The following is a 16,240-nucleotide window of genomic DNA, read 5'->3' as shown; positions in this document are numbered from 1 at the left end:
TCCCACCAACCAGTGTCCATACATCCCTCTCTGCCATTTCTTTAAAAAATTTTGCCCCCGGAGTGGTCTACTATGACAGTTTGCCTACGAGTAATCACTTTACAAAAAGATGACATTTTTCAAGCCTCACAATCCCGATGACATGTCTGGGAACTTGAAGTGTACATGAACGCAGGCAGAGAGGCAAGACCTGGGACACTTGGTGGCCACCGTGAGAGCAGAAGACTCCTCAATACACCCTGAAATGTACCGCGCTGGCTTCACAACTGGCCCTCGGGACATGCATTTCCTGAATCGTGACGGTTCATACATGACACGGTTCGAACAGCCGCTGTCTAGTTAGCTCGTGACAGGTCTCAGGGATTGTGTAAACCGAGATGCCTGTGAAGAATCTGCTGGTTGTACCACCTGATCTTGGCTCTTAGTAACCAAGATGCCGCCCGGAACGTGGCTGCCTGAGACAGCACGAGCTGCAGGAGAGCCCGGGTCTGGGCGGTGGCGTGACAGGGACCGCATGCAGAGTTCCGAGTGCGAGCAGGCTGGCCGGCTGGGTGCACCCGACTCCCGGCCCCATTCTCACGACCTGCGAGAGCTGGGACAGGTTACTTAGCCCCTTTCTGCCCCCATCTCTGCATCCACAGGAACCAGGATAATAAAGTTCCTCTGCTATAAGGTTATCATGAGGATTAAATGAATTAAAACTAAATCAGCTTCAAGTGAGTTAAAACTCAGAACATGTCAGGCATGTGGAAAGTTCTCAAGAAGGCGGCCACCACTGCATACTGCACACCTTTGTACCTGGCCAGCCTCATGTGGGTGACAACAGTTACAGAAATGGGACCACTCCCATGTAGCCTTCCACATTTTTAGAAGAAACTATAATTTCTCAAAGGTACCATTCTGTCCGTGTTAGGTTACTCCAGCATCAGACAACAGTGGTCACCTCCAGACTCACCAAACAGTAACCATGTCCTTGGTTCCAAGTAACAGTTCAGCTAACCGCCATCATGCTCCACTGTGGCCACCTGCTCTGTGCCAGTCCCCAGCCCCCTGCATGTGGGAGGTCGGCACATAGTCACATTCGTAACCAAATTCTATCCCAGACGGGCTGGCCTATGGCCTTGCTTCTTCCACAGTGGCGGTAACCGTGCTCTACGCAAGAACCTTTACAGACATGGCGTAGAATCTGAGGCCAGCACACGTGGTACCCATTCGCCAGTAAGCAGAGCACATCGGGGCATGCTGGGCTCCCGCACACCGTCAGCTGCCCCCCCCAGCCTGGTGGAGACATCTACCCCTTCACTGTTCACTGTTTCTACTGACCTGCTGAGCTTTTGGGGTGAGATGCAGTTCAGAGCCAGGCTTCAGACGGATCTGATCCTCGGCAGGAACCTGAACGGAGAGGAAGGCGGCCATGCTTCGGGCAGCCACTCGGAACCTTGGGTGTTAGGGAGAGGTCAAAAGACGTCCATGACTATAACAGTAAGCATTTTAAAATAAATACCGTTTTCTATTAAAATAGAAGACTAATACATTTCCAGACCTACTGCTATTTTAAACCTCTTCAGGAAATTCTTAAATATGATCAGGAAGGAGCCTTAATCTTCCCTTCCATTACCACCGCCCAAACAATGTAAGTATAATTCAGGCCCATGAAAGAAAGTGCCGGCAAAGACGAAGAATAACTGGAACTCTCTGACACTGCCGGTGGGAATGTAAAAAGTGGTGCAGGTGCTGTGGAAAAGTCAGGCAGTTCCTCAAAAAGTTAAGCACACATTACAACCCAGCAAGTCTACTCCTGGGTATGTACACCTAAGAGAACTAAAGCATTCTAACAAAAACTTGTAACCAAATTTCATAGCAGCACTAGTCACGATACCAAAAGATAGAAAAAAACTATTAATGCCTGTTAACTGGTGAATGGATAAACAAAATGTGGTCTCTCTCTACAGTGGAATAGTCAGTCATAGAAAGAAATGAAGCCCTGATACATGCGACAGTATGGAGGAGCCTTGAAATTTATGCTAAGCGAGAGAAGCCAGATGCAAGAGGCCACATAGTATACGATTCCATTTGTATGAGATGTCCAGAATAGCATATACATACTCAGAAAGTCAATTAGTGGTTGCCAGAGACTTGGGGAAGACGAGAATAGGGGGTGATTGCTTAATGGGTATAAGATTTCCATTTGGGGTGATGAAAATATTCTGGAACTAGATTAGTGGTGATGGTTGCAACAACACTGTGAATATACTCAAAACTGAATCGTACCTTTTAAAATGGTTACCATGATAAATTTTTTATGTGTATTTTATCAGAATTTAAGTGAATCAGAATCACACAGTCCTGATCAATTCTACCATACACAAAGAAACATGTTAACTGGTTAAACTGAGTGGACCTCAAAGTTGCAACAACAGGATGGGGTCCATCCACAGGAATGCTGATATCAGACTGGTATGAGAATTCTTTCCAATCCTTATAAGGACTTAAAAGAAAAACTGGGGCCCTGGCCAGCTAGTTCAGTGGTAGAGCATCAGCTGGCATGTGGATGTCCCAGGTTTGATTCCCTGCCAGGGCACAGTGAAATGACCATCTGCTTCTCCACCCCTCCTCTCTCTTCTCTCTCTCTCTCTTCTCCTCCCACAGCCATGGTTTGATTGGTTCAAGTGAGTTGGCCCCAGGTGCTGAGTGAGGATGGCTCCGTGGCCTCTGCCTCAGGCACGAAAATAGGTCGGTTGCTGAGCAATGAAACAACTGCCCCAAATGGGCAGAGCATCGCCCAATAGGGGGCTTGCCAGGTGAATCCTGGTCGGGGCACATGCAGCAGTCTGTCACTCTGCCTCCCCACCTCTCACTTAATTAAAAAAAATATATGTAAAAGACAAAGAAAAAAAGGAAAATTGGGGCACAAATAAGTATTAGGACATAAAACGGGAGGCTAAGGACAAATTCTTTCAAACCTTGGAATTTTTAGCAACAAAAATCTGGATCTAGAACTTCTTATCTTTTAACTCATCTTAACGTTAGCAGTTCTTGTAGACTGAGTCCCTCCAGGGCCCTGGATCACCCTGATAAAATGCATGTGACGGGGTGTTTTAACCTAATCCCTCACACTGTCCCTAGCTCCAAGGCAAAATCAATCAGTAGTGTGGTCAGGTTACAAAGTCAAAATACAGCAAGAAATACCACTAAAAAAACATCCTTTGAACACAAAAACGAAGTTGTTTTAAAATGAGAAAAATATAAACACAATTTTTAAAATAGGAAGAAATCAGGCTTTGGTTATTTTTTCCCCTTAGTGTTTGAGGGAAACCCAGCCCCTAAGTCAAAAACCTACTCAAGTGTCACAACCCTAGGGAGGCGCAGACGTGAGGCCCACTGAGAGCAGCAGCAGGGGTTTCCCTACCTGTTGGACAGGGGTGACTTCCGGCCCAAACCAATGGCCCCCAGAATCCCCGAGCTGAGCCTCTCCTCGGCCAGCAGGCTCTGCCTGCTCTGCAGCATGAGCAGGATCCGAATGACCGACTCTGTCAGGACCGAGTCCTTCTGCTCTGTCTGAATCAGGGACAGCTGTAGCACTTGGTGCCACCACAAAAACAGCTTTGCCTCTTCCTGCACAGACCTGGACGAAGGCCCAGGAAGAAAACAAAATTAGAAGTGGTTTTTTTCTACTCCCATTTAACTGCAAGTCCACACCTGAGTGTTTGTGCAAGGGGCATTTAGCACTTTCAAAGCTTGGCTAATGGGTAACAATGTTAATAAAGTAAGGAGACTGCAACAGGCATCATTTATTGAGCACTCGGGACATGCCAGGGACACTCAGGGACATATTGTGAGCCTACGTACGTCCTTCCACATAACTCTCATAACAACCTGTCAGACGAACACTCTTACCACTACTGAACTGACAGGGGAGCAAGGGGTTGGTGCTTCGAATGCCTGTTTTAGGAAATAAACAACCTGCTCAGAAGATTAGCCAACAAGGAACAATCTTTCTAAAACAAGTGTCCCTGCGTCTCGCAGCCCTACATGTTTCTGCTGCACTCGGTTCTGTGTACTAAATGAACACCGGCTCCACCCTACATCGAGTTATCCGAAAGCAGCGAGTCTCGCACGGCGGCCAGAGGGCCGACCCACCTGGGGTACACCTGTTCCAACCACTTGCTTAAGGTGAGCAGCACTTTCATTTCGTTCCTCAGCGTCTGTTCGCTGTTCAGACACTGCAGCAAGTAGACATAGAGAGTCAAGTAACTGCCAAGGGACAGGCACTCCTGCAGAAACTCCTCTATGGTGAGCTCAGGAACTTGAAGAGACACCAGAATGGGGCCCCATCCTAAAACCTGATTGAGGGAGCCTAAGGAAAGAACACCAAGAGGAGACAGCAAGATAAAAGACACATTCAAATTCTGGAACTACTGTAATGAATCCCTACTCTAAGCTTCACATTAAGAAAATACTGCCTACAGTGACCCTAGAGGCCACAAAAGTGACACAGGCCTCACAGCTGAGACTGGAGAGCCCTAATGCTAAATGCCCACGCCATGGCTGGCCACTGGAGAGGCTAAGAAATCAGAATTCAGTATTGTATTTTTATAAATCCCCTTTCTCATCATAGTATGATCAAAATCACATAGAGACACTGCATTTCCCAGACATCTAAAAGTTCTAATTTTAACACCAGTTGTATGTTATAAACACTTATGCTTTTCAAAGGGAAATTATTACTCACCCATTGTAAGTATTTTTACTCATGTCTCAACAGAAATCATTAAAAATGTTTCACAAATTAAACAAAAGAAAACAATTTTGACTTTATTAACCCGAACAATGTGGAACAGGGATATCCTAATGGTCCTGGTTTCCTGGGGGGAATCAGCATGGGCTGACATGCACGGCCCCGCCCACGGTGACTCACAGGTTGTCAGAAAAGGGCAGGATGCAGGCGCTGCCTGGCATCCTCACTCGGTGCCCGCCCCCTCGCCCACGTGTGCCCCGCGATGTGCACCCGCATGGCAGAGCTGAGAAGCGCTCTTCTGAGCAGCTCTTCTTAACCTGATCAGGTCATTTCCAGAACGTGAGAGTTTAGAGAGAATCAGAAAGATACACGGAAGGTGGTGGTGGTGTATGTGCAGGGAGGGGGAGGGATGGCCTCTTCGTAACAGTTTCAAAGACGTGACAAACAATAAAAGGAGTCCTATAAATATTCATTGTAACAAGTGACAAAATAAAGAAAATTAATATAGTGAGTCATTTTTATACAGGTTGGGCAAAAGTATGTTTGCAGTTGTGGGTGTGTGAAACAGATTATTCTTATATTAAAGTTTATTAAGTATTGTATCATTTTCCATACAAACAACTGTTAATTGACTTTTGTTCCACCCTGTATGGACTCTGGTTTATAGCATTTTCTTTGAGGACTACGACTGGGCCTGTGACACACAAGATGTGTCTATCATAAAAAGATTGGTCTGATACTCCAAAATCAACAAAATGAATTAGAGGTCTTTTCCCCTGAAACGCGACGGGACCAACAGACATGGTCATAGGCTCTCACACTAACTGCAGGTCTTTGTAAAAAAGACAAAACACGTTCAGAAACGTCAACATGTCCCGAGCACTGGAGCCGCTGGTCCCTTACCTTCTTTGAAGTAGGCAGTGATGCAGGCTTCCGTGGTCTCGGCCATGTGGCGGACGGACGCCAGGCTCTGGCAGGCCGCAGTCAGGAGCGGCAGGACCGCCAGCCCGTGCACTTTCTGCCCGATCCAGGCCCGGACACTGCCCCGGAGGAACTCTGCCGTCGGAATCGTCGCGTTGTTCATCATCATGAGGACTTCCATGAAGAGGCTGCTGAGGGCCATGTGGCGGGTCTGGCTGTCCAGGTCTGAAGGGGAACAGACACACCCTCGTGAAAAGCTGCCGGACGCAACGAGACCGTGGGCAAGGGAGCAGCTTTAACCTCAGCTGCTCTCCGGGCAGACCTGATAATCCCGTGGCCGATCTCAGAGCGCAGAAGGAACTCTGGATGGTACTCAGCTCTGCAGGACAGGATGGGGCGCAGGAGTGCTTTATAGAGCGAGGCAGAGGAACTACTGCAAGAACCTTGGTCACAGCAGTGTGGCCGAGACATATCAAGCTGGTGTGAAAGGGTAACCTACTTATCAAAACACTGTTCACTAGTCATTAGTTCCCAAACTTTGCCCATTTGGAAAACCAAATACACAGGTCTCAGCAGTCACTGGTAAACTAATTAGAAACAGTACCTCCTCCCCCACCCTCACCACTGCCAAAGCTGTTGATTCTAGGACTTACACAGAATAGTAAGTGTTTAAAACAAAATATAAAAAGGAGGAAAAACGTTTTTAAAGGCTCCAATTAGCAGCTCTTTTATTTTATTTTATTTTTTGCTTTTTAAAATAAGAAAAATAGACTGGTTATGTAAATGAGTCTTTCAAAAAAATTAAGATGTGAAAAGAGAACAGTAAACACACAAAAAGAGAAAATTAATTTACAGGATAACTGCAAAAGTCAGTTACTAAGGTAGATTCCTTCCTTACATTCAAAAATAGACAATCTACTTCACTGAGAGTGTGTGGAGAAACTATTCAACAGGTGTGCGTTTTGCCATTTCTAGCTCACTTTGAGTTGGGTATATATATTTTTTAATGGACTAGGGTTGTGGCTTTCTCACACCATGGTTTCAGTATTTATGTCAATGGGAGTAGGACGATCTTACTCATCACACACATCAGACCAAATTCACACACTTGCACAACAGTAAGTAAACCCTAATTTACTATCACAACATGACCTGCTTATTACCTCAGAAATTTCAATTGAATAGCAATTTTAATTTTAATTTACCTTTTAATTATGACTCATGGAAATAAAAAATGACTGCAGTAAACCACCTAACAGATCTCAGCCTCTCCCCTTCCTATTAATCATCAACAGGGCCAATAAATGTTTTAAATATCAAAGCCACCAACTTTTCTGATTAAGATCTTTCTAGAACATCCTTCTCTCCTTTGCCTGGTCAGCTATTATTCAAACTTCATGGCCCAATCACATGATCAACTCTAAAACAGTTTCTCCAGTACTACTTCCTAATTTTTCTTTCTTTCTTTTTTCTTTTAACATTCTCTGAGGACTGTGATTTGCCAAGCTGGTGCTAGACTTTAGGTGCATTATCTATTCCATACTTACAGTATCTAAATGAAACAGGTACACCGTTCTCTACCTGCCCGTCACATGCAGCTGTGCTGTTCAGACTTCCTATAGGCCTACTGATTCTCTGTCTACTTGATTGATCAATTACTGAGACATGCATCAAAATCTTCACTGTGAGTGAATCTGACATTTCTCTTTCTGGTTCAGTCAACTTGTACTTTATGCATTTGCTGTGTAATTAGGTACAAATAAGTTGAGAATTATTATATCCTGGTCTATATACTGATATATTTACATTTTACCATCCTATTTTAGTTACTTTTCTCACCTTCTCCATACTTCTTTTTGCCATCTTTGGACTGACTGTAATCTAGCCATTCCTTCATATCTCCCTCTACTAGCTTAGAAAACATACATCTTATTTCTATTCTTTTGGTGAATTTCTTAGACTTTTTAACATCCACATTTTAATCAGGCTGTAAATTTAATCAATTTCTTGATACTCTCAAACAATACTAAAACCTTAGTTTAACTCAGCTTCTTTCCTAACATATATATTTGTGGTCACATAATCTAATTTTAGCTTTTGCTGTTTAAACCCCTAACTGCATGATTATTGTAGTTTTATATAGGCAGTTTTTGTATCCACATTTTACCACTTTCTCTGCTTATTATTCCTTCTTGCAATTCAAGCCCTATACTTGTGGTCACTCCACTTCTACCAAAAGAGCATGAGTTAATATCTACCTCTTCTCCCACCAGATCCTAAGGCGGTTCGGCAAAAGTCTTCACGGTGAAAGCCACCAGGGTATTCCATCCACCTTTATAGCTCCCTCCTTTCCCTGAGTTTCTAACCTTTGAGGCTTTTTGCCACCTCATTGATAAGTTTAATTTTGGGTTTCTTAAAAACATTTGATCCAGCATTTTTAGTTGCTTTCAGCAGAAGAGGCAGTCAGGATGCCTAGCCCACCACACTGCAGGGAGCACAGGTTCTCACAGTTTATCAGTCTGGGGGGGAGGGAGCATTCTGAGTGCACGCCCAGTTAGGCTGCTGCAACCAGGAATGCTGCTCACTGGACAGTCTCCTGTTATCTCCCGATCGGTACATCTGCCACCTGACTTAGCCCTCAGGCCACTTAACCTCATGCCAGCAACCTGAAACGTCAACCCCCCTCCCCACCATGTGCGGAGACGGCACAGCGCCCCTCGGGTCCAGTCATCTCTGACCCCTGCTTCTGTGGAAACAGAAACAACTATCTTGACCATCTTCCTGATATCACAATGCCTTATAGGCAACAGGAATTCATTTACTGAATAAATACACGACTTCCCAGTGGTCACTTACCAGGCGGGTTAAAGACAATGATATCATCTAAGAGCTTAGACATTTCTTGTTCTAGGATGGCTAAGGTGATTTTTCCATTTTGTTCCAGGGAGCTGAGGAATTGAACCATCTGATGAGTGAAGGCTCGGCATTTTGGAACTGCATCCTGACAATAAAGAAAAAAAAAGAATCATTCAAACAAATCCGTAAGAGCAGTGTTGGCTGCGTGTCCCTTGAGAGCTGGTGCTGCACTGACTGCTTCGGTCGGGAGCGCAGGGGACAGTGCAGGAAGCCACACAACGACACGTCTAAGGGCCTTGTGTCTAGGGATGTGCAAATCTGTGGTAGCACTTAAGACTAGAACCTGTATTTCCCCAAATTACAGTAGAACACTTCCTTTTTTACTATATTAAAACATGAACTATACACTACTCACCAGGAACTTATCAAAAAAATGTTTATGTTCATTATCTAATTTAACCCTCCTGACAACACTTTGAAACAAGGTATTATTTCTGATTCGGTTGAGAAAACCAAGATCAGAATGGCCATGAGCTGGGACCTGAGTTTTCCAGACCTCAGACCCATCGCTTCCCTGCCATTCTGCTGCCAAGTACATTCAGATCACTAACCCATAATCCTCTTGGCCTCGTGTTAGCATGTGACACTGCTTACCAAAAGAGACAGAGAAAACTAAAAGAACCAAGAGGCCACACTATGAGTATACGACAGTCGGCCTCCCCCTGTCTCTGCTGAGCGGGCTCAGAGTCCAAGGCTGCCTGCAGGACCACTTAGGCCATTATCAGCCCTGAGGAGCACTCTACCTTTTAAAGCACCCACTCAACTTACAAGATGTTTCTGGCTGTCAGTAGGAATAGAAAGGCCTGCAGTCACTTTTAGGAGCTTCACAATTAGCTCAGCAGAAGATTCCTTTGACAGGAGGATGGAAGGCTGGTAATGGCTGCTGAAATAGCCTAGCACACTCTGATAGGACACAATATCCACCAGATGCCAGGACAGTGAGCTCGTCTGCCCGAGGAGACTGAGCAGAGGCGAGTCCTGAAAATGAAACACACAGTTCGTTAGCTCCAGAGCTCCCATTTTTCCAGAAATATGAGTCTCTAAATAGTCTCTGAAGTGACCACTAAAGACGGTCTATTTGATAGGCATAGAACAGTTAAGATGTCACGTAAGTATCTACTCAAGTTAGGAGTACTAATCAAGTAACAGCCAAAGTCTTGGCAAAAACACATTAAGGCTTGTACGTATTCAGAACCCAACTTTCAAAGAAACTCTCTGATCTGGTGTTGGAACGAGCAATTAGTGAGATATAAAACAAAACTGACTTTTGTATTCTGATTCTGCATTCCCTTCATAATCTCGAGTTAGATTATGAACTACCTAGGAAATTCAGGCACCTAGTTAGAGGCTTCCGTTCACACGGAAGAGGCACCAGGGAAACAGCTGATGGATGACAGTTCCATAGAGAGGGAGGATCTGGGGCCTCACCAGCTTTATCACAAGCTCTCCAAGCTTACCGGCTGGTCGACCAGCTGATCTTCCTTTGCCAACAATATCATCATGAAAAGCAGGCAGACCACCATGCTCCGGGTCTCTGGGAGGGGACTGGGGCTCCAGGCATCAGAGAGCACACTGACCCAGTTGACTTCACAGAGGACAGACCCCAAAAATAAGAAGCAGCTCTTGGGGCTTCCTCGTTCCACCTAAAAGGAAACAAATTAAAAACAATGTTTTGCTTTAAGTGATCTGTGTATCTTGAAGATGTGTATAAATCGATGTTTGCTAAATTATATTTTTTAAAATAACACTTTTTCCAGATTATAAAAGTCACCCACACTCCCGCCCCCAGAGGGGGCATTAACACTCTTCCCTTGCCTGCGTAGTGTGTGTACAATCTGCAGCTTGTTGGGAGCTCGTTGCTTAGTCTACTAATTCTCGGCAGGAAAGGAGTGAGCTTCCCTAGATCTAAGCAGGTGGCAGACCCCCGCCAGTCACTGGTGCAGAGGGGGCCTGTCGCAGTCCTCAGATGCGCTGGGTCAGAACAAAGGCTGAGATCTACGATAGTTCCCAAAGCAGAGTGTGGGCCAGAACCACCTGGAGGACTTGCTGAGACACAGACTGTGGGGTCCGACCCCTGGAGTTTTTCATTCCAGGGGCAGATACAGAAATATGCGTGTCTAACAAGTCCCCAGGTGCTACTGATGCTGCTGGTCCTGAAGCCATACTTTGAGACCCACTATATTAGTATATGTACATTAAGCTGTCTTTTTTAGTGTAACGTTATGTTACCAAAATGTCTCCATTATCATTAGTTTTTATAACTTTTGATGACATTGTAATATTTAATTAAATCCTATTTAAAATTATTAGGGGTGCCTGACCAGGCAGTGGCGCAGTGGATAGAGCGTCGGACTGGGATGCAGAGGACCCAGGTTCGAGACCCCGAGGTCGCCATCTTGAGCGTGGTCTCAACGGGGTTGAGCAAAAGCTCACCAGCTTGGACCCAAGGTTGCTGGCTCGAGCAAGGGGTTACTCCGTCTGCTGAAGGCCCGCAGCCAAGGCACATATGAGAAAGCAATCAATGAACAACTAAGGTGTCACAACGAAAAACTGATAATTGATGCTTCTCATCTCTCTCCGTTCCTGTCTGTCCCTATCTATCTATCCCTCTCTCTGTCTCTGTAAAAAAAAAAAAAAAAAAAAAAAAAAAAAAAAAAAAAAAAAAAAAAAAAAAAAAAAAAAAAAAAGGGCTTTCAAAGGCTTTTCATGATCAGAGGATAAAATCCAAAATCCTTAAAATGGGTTCTAAAATCTCAAATAAAACAGCCCCTTAAAAAAAAAAATTATTAGGGATTGATTGGGGGTGGGGCAAATGTATTCTCAATGTCAAAGTTATCTTCTAAGCGTATTTCAAGTCTGTTTAAAATAAAACATGGCTGGTTATAAATTTTTCCTTCCAAAATGAAAATTAAGAAGCTCTTAATTTTATTTATTCCAGGGCCCTCGCCAGGTAGCTCAGTTGGTTGGAGCATCGTCCTGACACACCAAGGTTACGGGTTCAATCTCTGGTCAGGGTACATGCAATATTTAACCAATAAAGGCATAAATAAGAATAAAAAATCAATGTCTGTCTGTCTCTCTCACTCTCTCCCCCCACCTAAAATCAATCATATAAATTTTTAAAAAACACCTCTACTCCATTTTAAAATCACAATCAAAGGAATTTGGTGGTGATCCATGTCTTCCCATCACCACCACCATTAGAACATGCTAAATGCTTCATCTTTTTCCTTTCAGAAAATGCTTCTTAATCCCTTTATAACCTGCTCTCTATCCTCACCCTCAACCCCTAAAACTATACTTTATTATGCCAACAGGGCACATAGAACAAAAAGGTGCCCAGTTCCTGGGGAGGTCAGAGTCATCTCTCATTAGACTAAAACTCCTAGAGACACAGAGTCTATAGCATCCCCTTCCAGACCATTCTACCATTCAATCTGTCTCACAGCTAAGGCTGCTCTTCCTTAAATGCGATTTTACAGCTCTTTACACACACATTCCTTCCACATTCATAATGGTAATGAGTGTCTACTTAGTGCCTGTCTGCCCTCCTCAGCCTAGCTATAAAGCCACTCTGAACCTTGTGTTTCTCCAGGACAACTGTCAGGGGGTGGCTGACAAGAGCGGAGCTGGTGCAGTTTCTATTTAAAGCCCTAAAAGACGGCAGTACATTTTTCTAACTGTCATAAATACATAGCTGGGCCTATAGTAACTGAAGCAGGCAGGGTGTTTCAATTATCAGTGTGACTTTAAGAATAAACACAATGAGGCCCTGGCCGGTTGGCTCAGCGGTAGAGCGTCGGCCTAGCGTGCAGAGGACCCAGGTTCGATTCCCGGCCAGGGCACACAGGAGAAGCGCCCATTTGCTTCTCCACCCCTCCGCCGCACTTTCCTCTCTGTCTCTCTCTTCCCCTCCCGCAGCCAAGGCTCCATTGGAGCAAAGATGGCCCAGGCGCTGGGGATGGCTCTGTGGCCTCTGCCCCAGGCGCTAGAGTGGCTCTGGTCGCAATATGGCGACGCCCAGGATGGGCAGAGCATCGCCCCCTGGTGGGCAGAGCGTCGCTCCATGGTGGGCGTGCTGGGTGGATCCCGGTCGGGCGCATGCGGGAGTCTGTCTGACTGTCTCTCCCCGTTTCCAGCTTCAGAAAAATGAAAAAAAAAAAAAAAAAAAAGAAGAATAAACACAATGAACTGATGACTATGAACAAATTAACTGAAACAACTGTATAAAATTAAGATCATAAACAGTTTTTAAAAATAGAAACAATAAGAAGAACAAAACTGCCTGGCTGGTAAGTCTGCTAGGGTTTTTGTAAATTGCTTCTACAGCAAAGACTCACACACACTTGGTGGCACTCTTCCAGGTCATCTCATAGTACTGGGTTGCATCATTAGTGTTACAGTGCACTTCTGTCTCCTACAACCTCATTACTCCCCCACATACTTGCTTAAAGAAACTAATGGCTTAAAAGTACTAGAACCATTCAATGAATTCGGTAAAGTAGCAGGATATAAAATAAATATCCAAAAGTTAGTTGCACTTTTATACAACAATAATGAACTACGAGAGAGGGAAACTAAGAAAACAATCCCAATCACAATTGCTTCAAAAAGAATAAAATATCTAATAGGAAGAAATTTAACCAAGGATGTAAAAGATCTGTACTAGGGAAATTATAAGACACTAAAGAAAGAAACTGAAGATACAAATAGGTGGAAGCATACACCATGTTCATGAATAAGAAGAATTAATATCATTAAAATGTCCATACTACCCAAAGCAATCTCTAGATTCAATGCAATTCTATCAAGATACCAATGATGTGCTTCACAGAACTAGAGCAAATATTCCAAAAATTTATATGGAACCACAAAAGAACCCAAATAACAATAGTGATCTTGAGAAAGAAGAATAAAGTGGGAGGAACCATGCTACTTGATATCAAACTAAGCCATAGTAATCAAAATAGTGTGATACTGGCATGAAAACAGACATGTAGATCAGTGGAACAGCATACAGAGCCCAGAAATAAACCCAGGCTTTTCTAGTCAATTAATATTTGCCAAAGGAGGAGAAAACATAAAGATAGTCTATTCAATAAAAGGTATTAGGAATATTGGACAGATGTGTGCAAAAAAAATAAATAAAAAGAAACTAAACCACTTTCTTATACTATACATAAGAATAAATTCAAAATGTATTAAAGACTTAAATATCAGACTCAAAAACAAAGTAAAATCTCAGACATTTCTCATAGCAATATTTTTTTCTGATATTCCTCCCAGGCAAGGGAAACAAAAGAAAAAATAAACAAATGAGACTACATCAAACAAAAAAGATTTTTCACAGCAAGGAAATCATCAGCAAAATGAAAAGACAACCCACTGAATGGGAGAACATATTTGCCAATGACACATCTGATAAGGGGTTAATATCTAAAATGTATAATGAACTTATAAAACTCAACACCAAAAAACAAACAAACAATCTAATTAAAAAATGGGCAAAGGATATGAATAGACACTTCTCCAGGGTGAACATACAGATGGCCAACAGACATATGAAAAGATGCTTAACATTACTAATCATCAGATATATCATATATATCATTATCACAATGATATATTACCTCATACCTGTCAGAATGGCTTTCATCAATAAATCAACAAACAAGTGCTGGCGAGGATGTGGAAAAAAGGGAACCCTCCTGCACTGCTAGTGGGACTGCAGACTGGTGCAGCCACTGTGGAAACCAGTATGGTGATTTCTCAAAAAATTAAAAATGGGGAAGACAAGATGGTGATGGAGTAGGCCGACGTACCAACTTCCACCTCCCAGAAACAAAGTAAATTACAAACTAATTTTAAGAACCATCATCTGGAAAAACCAACTTTGGACTAAATTAAGAGGACTCTTCAACTAAGGAACACTGAAGAAGACACACTGAGACTGGTAGGAAAAGCGGAAACGCAGAGAGAGATGCCCAGCTCCCCGGAGCGAATGGCAGCCGGGAGAGACTCTGGTGGCGGGAAGTGAGTTTAGCAGAGAGGGGAGGGGCCTGTGTCCCAGGAACAAAGCCCCAGTCTGCAGCCCCAGAGCCTAGAAGAGGCGTATGCACAGTATTTAGCTGGAAACAAGACAGGATACTGTTTGTGAGAAAGAGACTGATTTCTCAGACCCAGGATTCTTCTTAAAGGGACCACACAGAAAACCTCTCTCACAACCACTCACCCGGGGCTCCGGGGGACGAGGAGAGAGGAGAGGAACAGAGTAGCAGGAAGAGAGTGTAATCTAGGAGGCACAGGGAGAAACATTTTGAGAGACAGCCACACTAACCCCTGGGATGAGTCACTCCCCAAATCTGAAGTGAATATTTCCCCTGAAAACAGCAATACCAGCAAAGGGAAGCAGGACACCAGCCAAACAAGCTCTCTCGCAGCACTCAGAGCAGAGTCACATAGAAGGAGGGAGCTTTCAGGACTACAGTAGTGAGTCTTAGGGTCTGAGCTGCAGCACCCCCACCCACATGGCTGAGAGCTCGCCGGAGGGCAGGCGGCAGCTGGCTGGCCAACACTGAGGCCCAGGTGTGAGCTCAGTCTTGCCCGGCTGGGGAGGAGGGGACATGCAAAAGTGGTCAAGACCAGCTGTGGGCCACCTGCAATCCAGCCTGTGGGGGAAGGGCAGGAGCCCCGGAAGGGGTGGAGACCACCCCTTGAGCAAGGGCGCAGGAGCACAGCCTTGCCCCCTCTGCAGAACCGAGGCTTGTGGCCTAATTTGGGAGCCGGCTCCTCCCGGGGGAAGCGGATGGCGGGGGGTGGAGCCAAAAGCCCAGAACAGGCAGAGTCCCGCTACTGAGTGTGGGCACGCAGTCCTGTGTCCGTGTCCCCCTTTCCCCAGCCTGTGGAGTACCACGAGTGGACTCCTCCTGCAGGGCAGGGTGAAAGCCCGGAATCATGCAGAGACCCGCAGATGAGTAAAGGTGCTCACCCCTGCCCTCAGGGCCGAGCATAACACCACCCACGGGGGCGGGGCAAAGGCCAAGGCCACTGAGGCTTGTACACCCGAGCATGTGATCACAGCCACTCCCATGAAGGAGAGGTGGAAACCACAGCAAGCCCATACCTAAACGCCCTAGGCAGCAACAGCAGAGGGGGTGGCGAGTCTGCAGACAGACCACACCTAGGGAACACAGAGGCCACACTCAGTGGATTCCAGTGGCCAAAACCTTCTTTTACACAGACAAAATGAGAAGGCAGAGAAATGCAACACAAATGAATCAAGGGAAATCCCCAGAAAAGAACCTGAATGAGTCAGATATAACCAAATTACCAGATGCAGGGTTTAAAATAACGATTGTTAGGATGCTCAAAGATATTAGAACAACAATAGATGGTCATTACAAACACCTAAATAAAGAGATAGCAAATATAAAAAAGGACATTGAAATAATAAAAAAGAATCAGTCAGAAATGACAAATACAATATCAGAAATAAAGAACACAATGGAAGGAATTAAAAGCAGGATGGATGAAGCTGAGAATCAAATCAGCGACTTAGAGGACAAGATAAATGAAAGCACAGAAGCAGAGCAGTTAAAAGAAAAGAGACTCAAAAAGTCTGAGGAAAAACTAAGAGAGCTCTGTGACAACATAAAGAGAAAAAAC

The 16,240-nt window shown here is 44.5% G+C and overlaps 1 protein-coding gene across 2 annotated transcripts in view; it reads right to left on the bottom strand.

Annotated features, from left to right (window-relative positions):
• EPG5 (ectopic P-granules 5 autophagy tethering factor) overlaps window positions 1-16,240 on the bottom strand; it is a 108,712-nt gene that overhangs the window by 4,814 nt on the left and 87,658 nt on the right. For both annotated transcript variants that reach the window (XM_066352816.1, XM_066352817.1), the window contains exons 37-43: window positions 10,033-10,218; window positions 9,344-9,553; window positions 8,516-8,660; window positions 5,642-5,884; window positions 4,141-4,357; window positions 3,410-3,625; window positions 1,324-1,438 (exon numbers count right to left, since the gene is read on the bottom strand). In XM_066352816.1, the coding sequence (XP_066208913.1) occupies window positions 1,324-1,438; window positions 3,410-3,625; window positions 4,141-4,357; window positions 5,642-5,884; window positions 8,516-8,660; window positions 9,344-9,553; window positions 10,033-10,218 (1,332 nt within the window). The remainder of the gene's footprint in view (window positions 1-1,323; window positions 1,439-3,409; window positions 3,626-4,140; window positions 4,358-5,641; window positions 5,885-8,515; window positions 8,661-9,343; window positions 9,554-10,032; window positions 10,219-16,240) is intronic.

This window comes from Saccopteryx leptura, chromosome 11 (genome assembly GCF_036850995.1).
Source record: "Saccopteryx leptura isolate mSacLep1 chromosome 11, mSacLep1_pri_phased_curated, whole genome shotgun sequence".
Taxonomy (NCBI): domain Eukaryota; kingdom Metazoa; phylum Chordata; class Mammalia; order Chiroptera; family Emballonuridae; genus Saccopteryx; species Saccopteryx leptura.
Note: the sequence above shows the minus strand (reverse complement) of the source record. Positions and strands in the feature narration are given on the sequence as shown.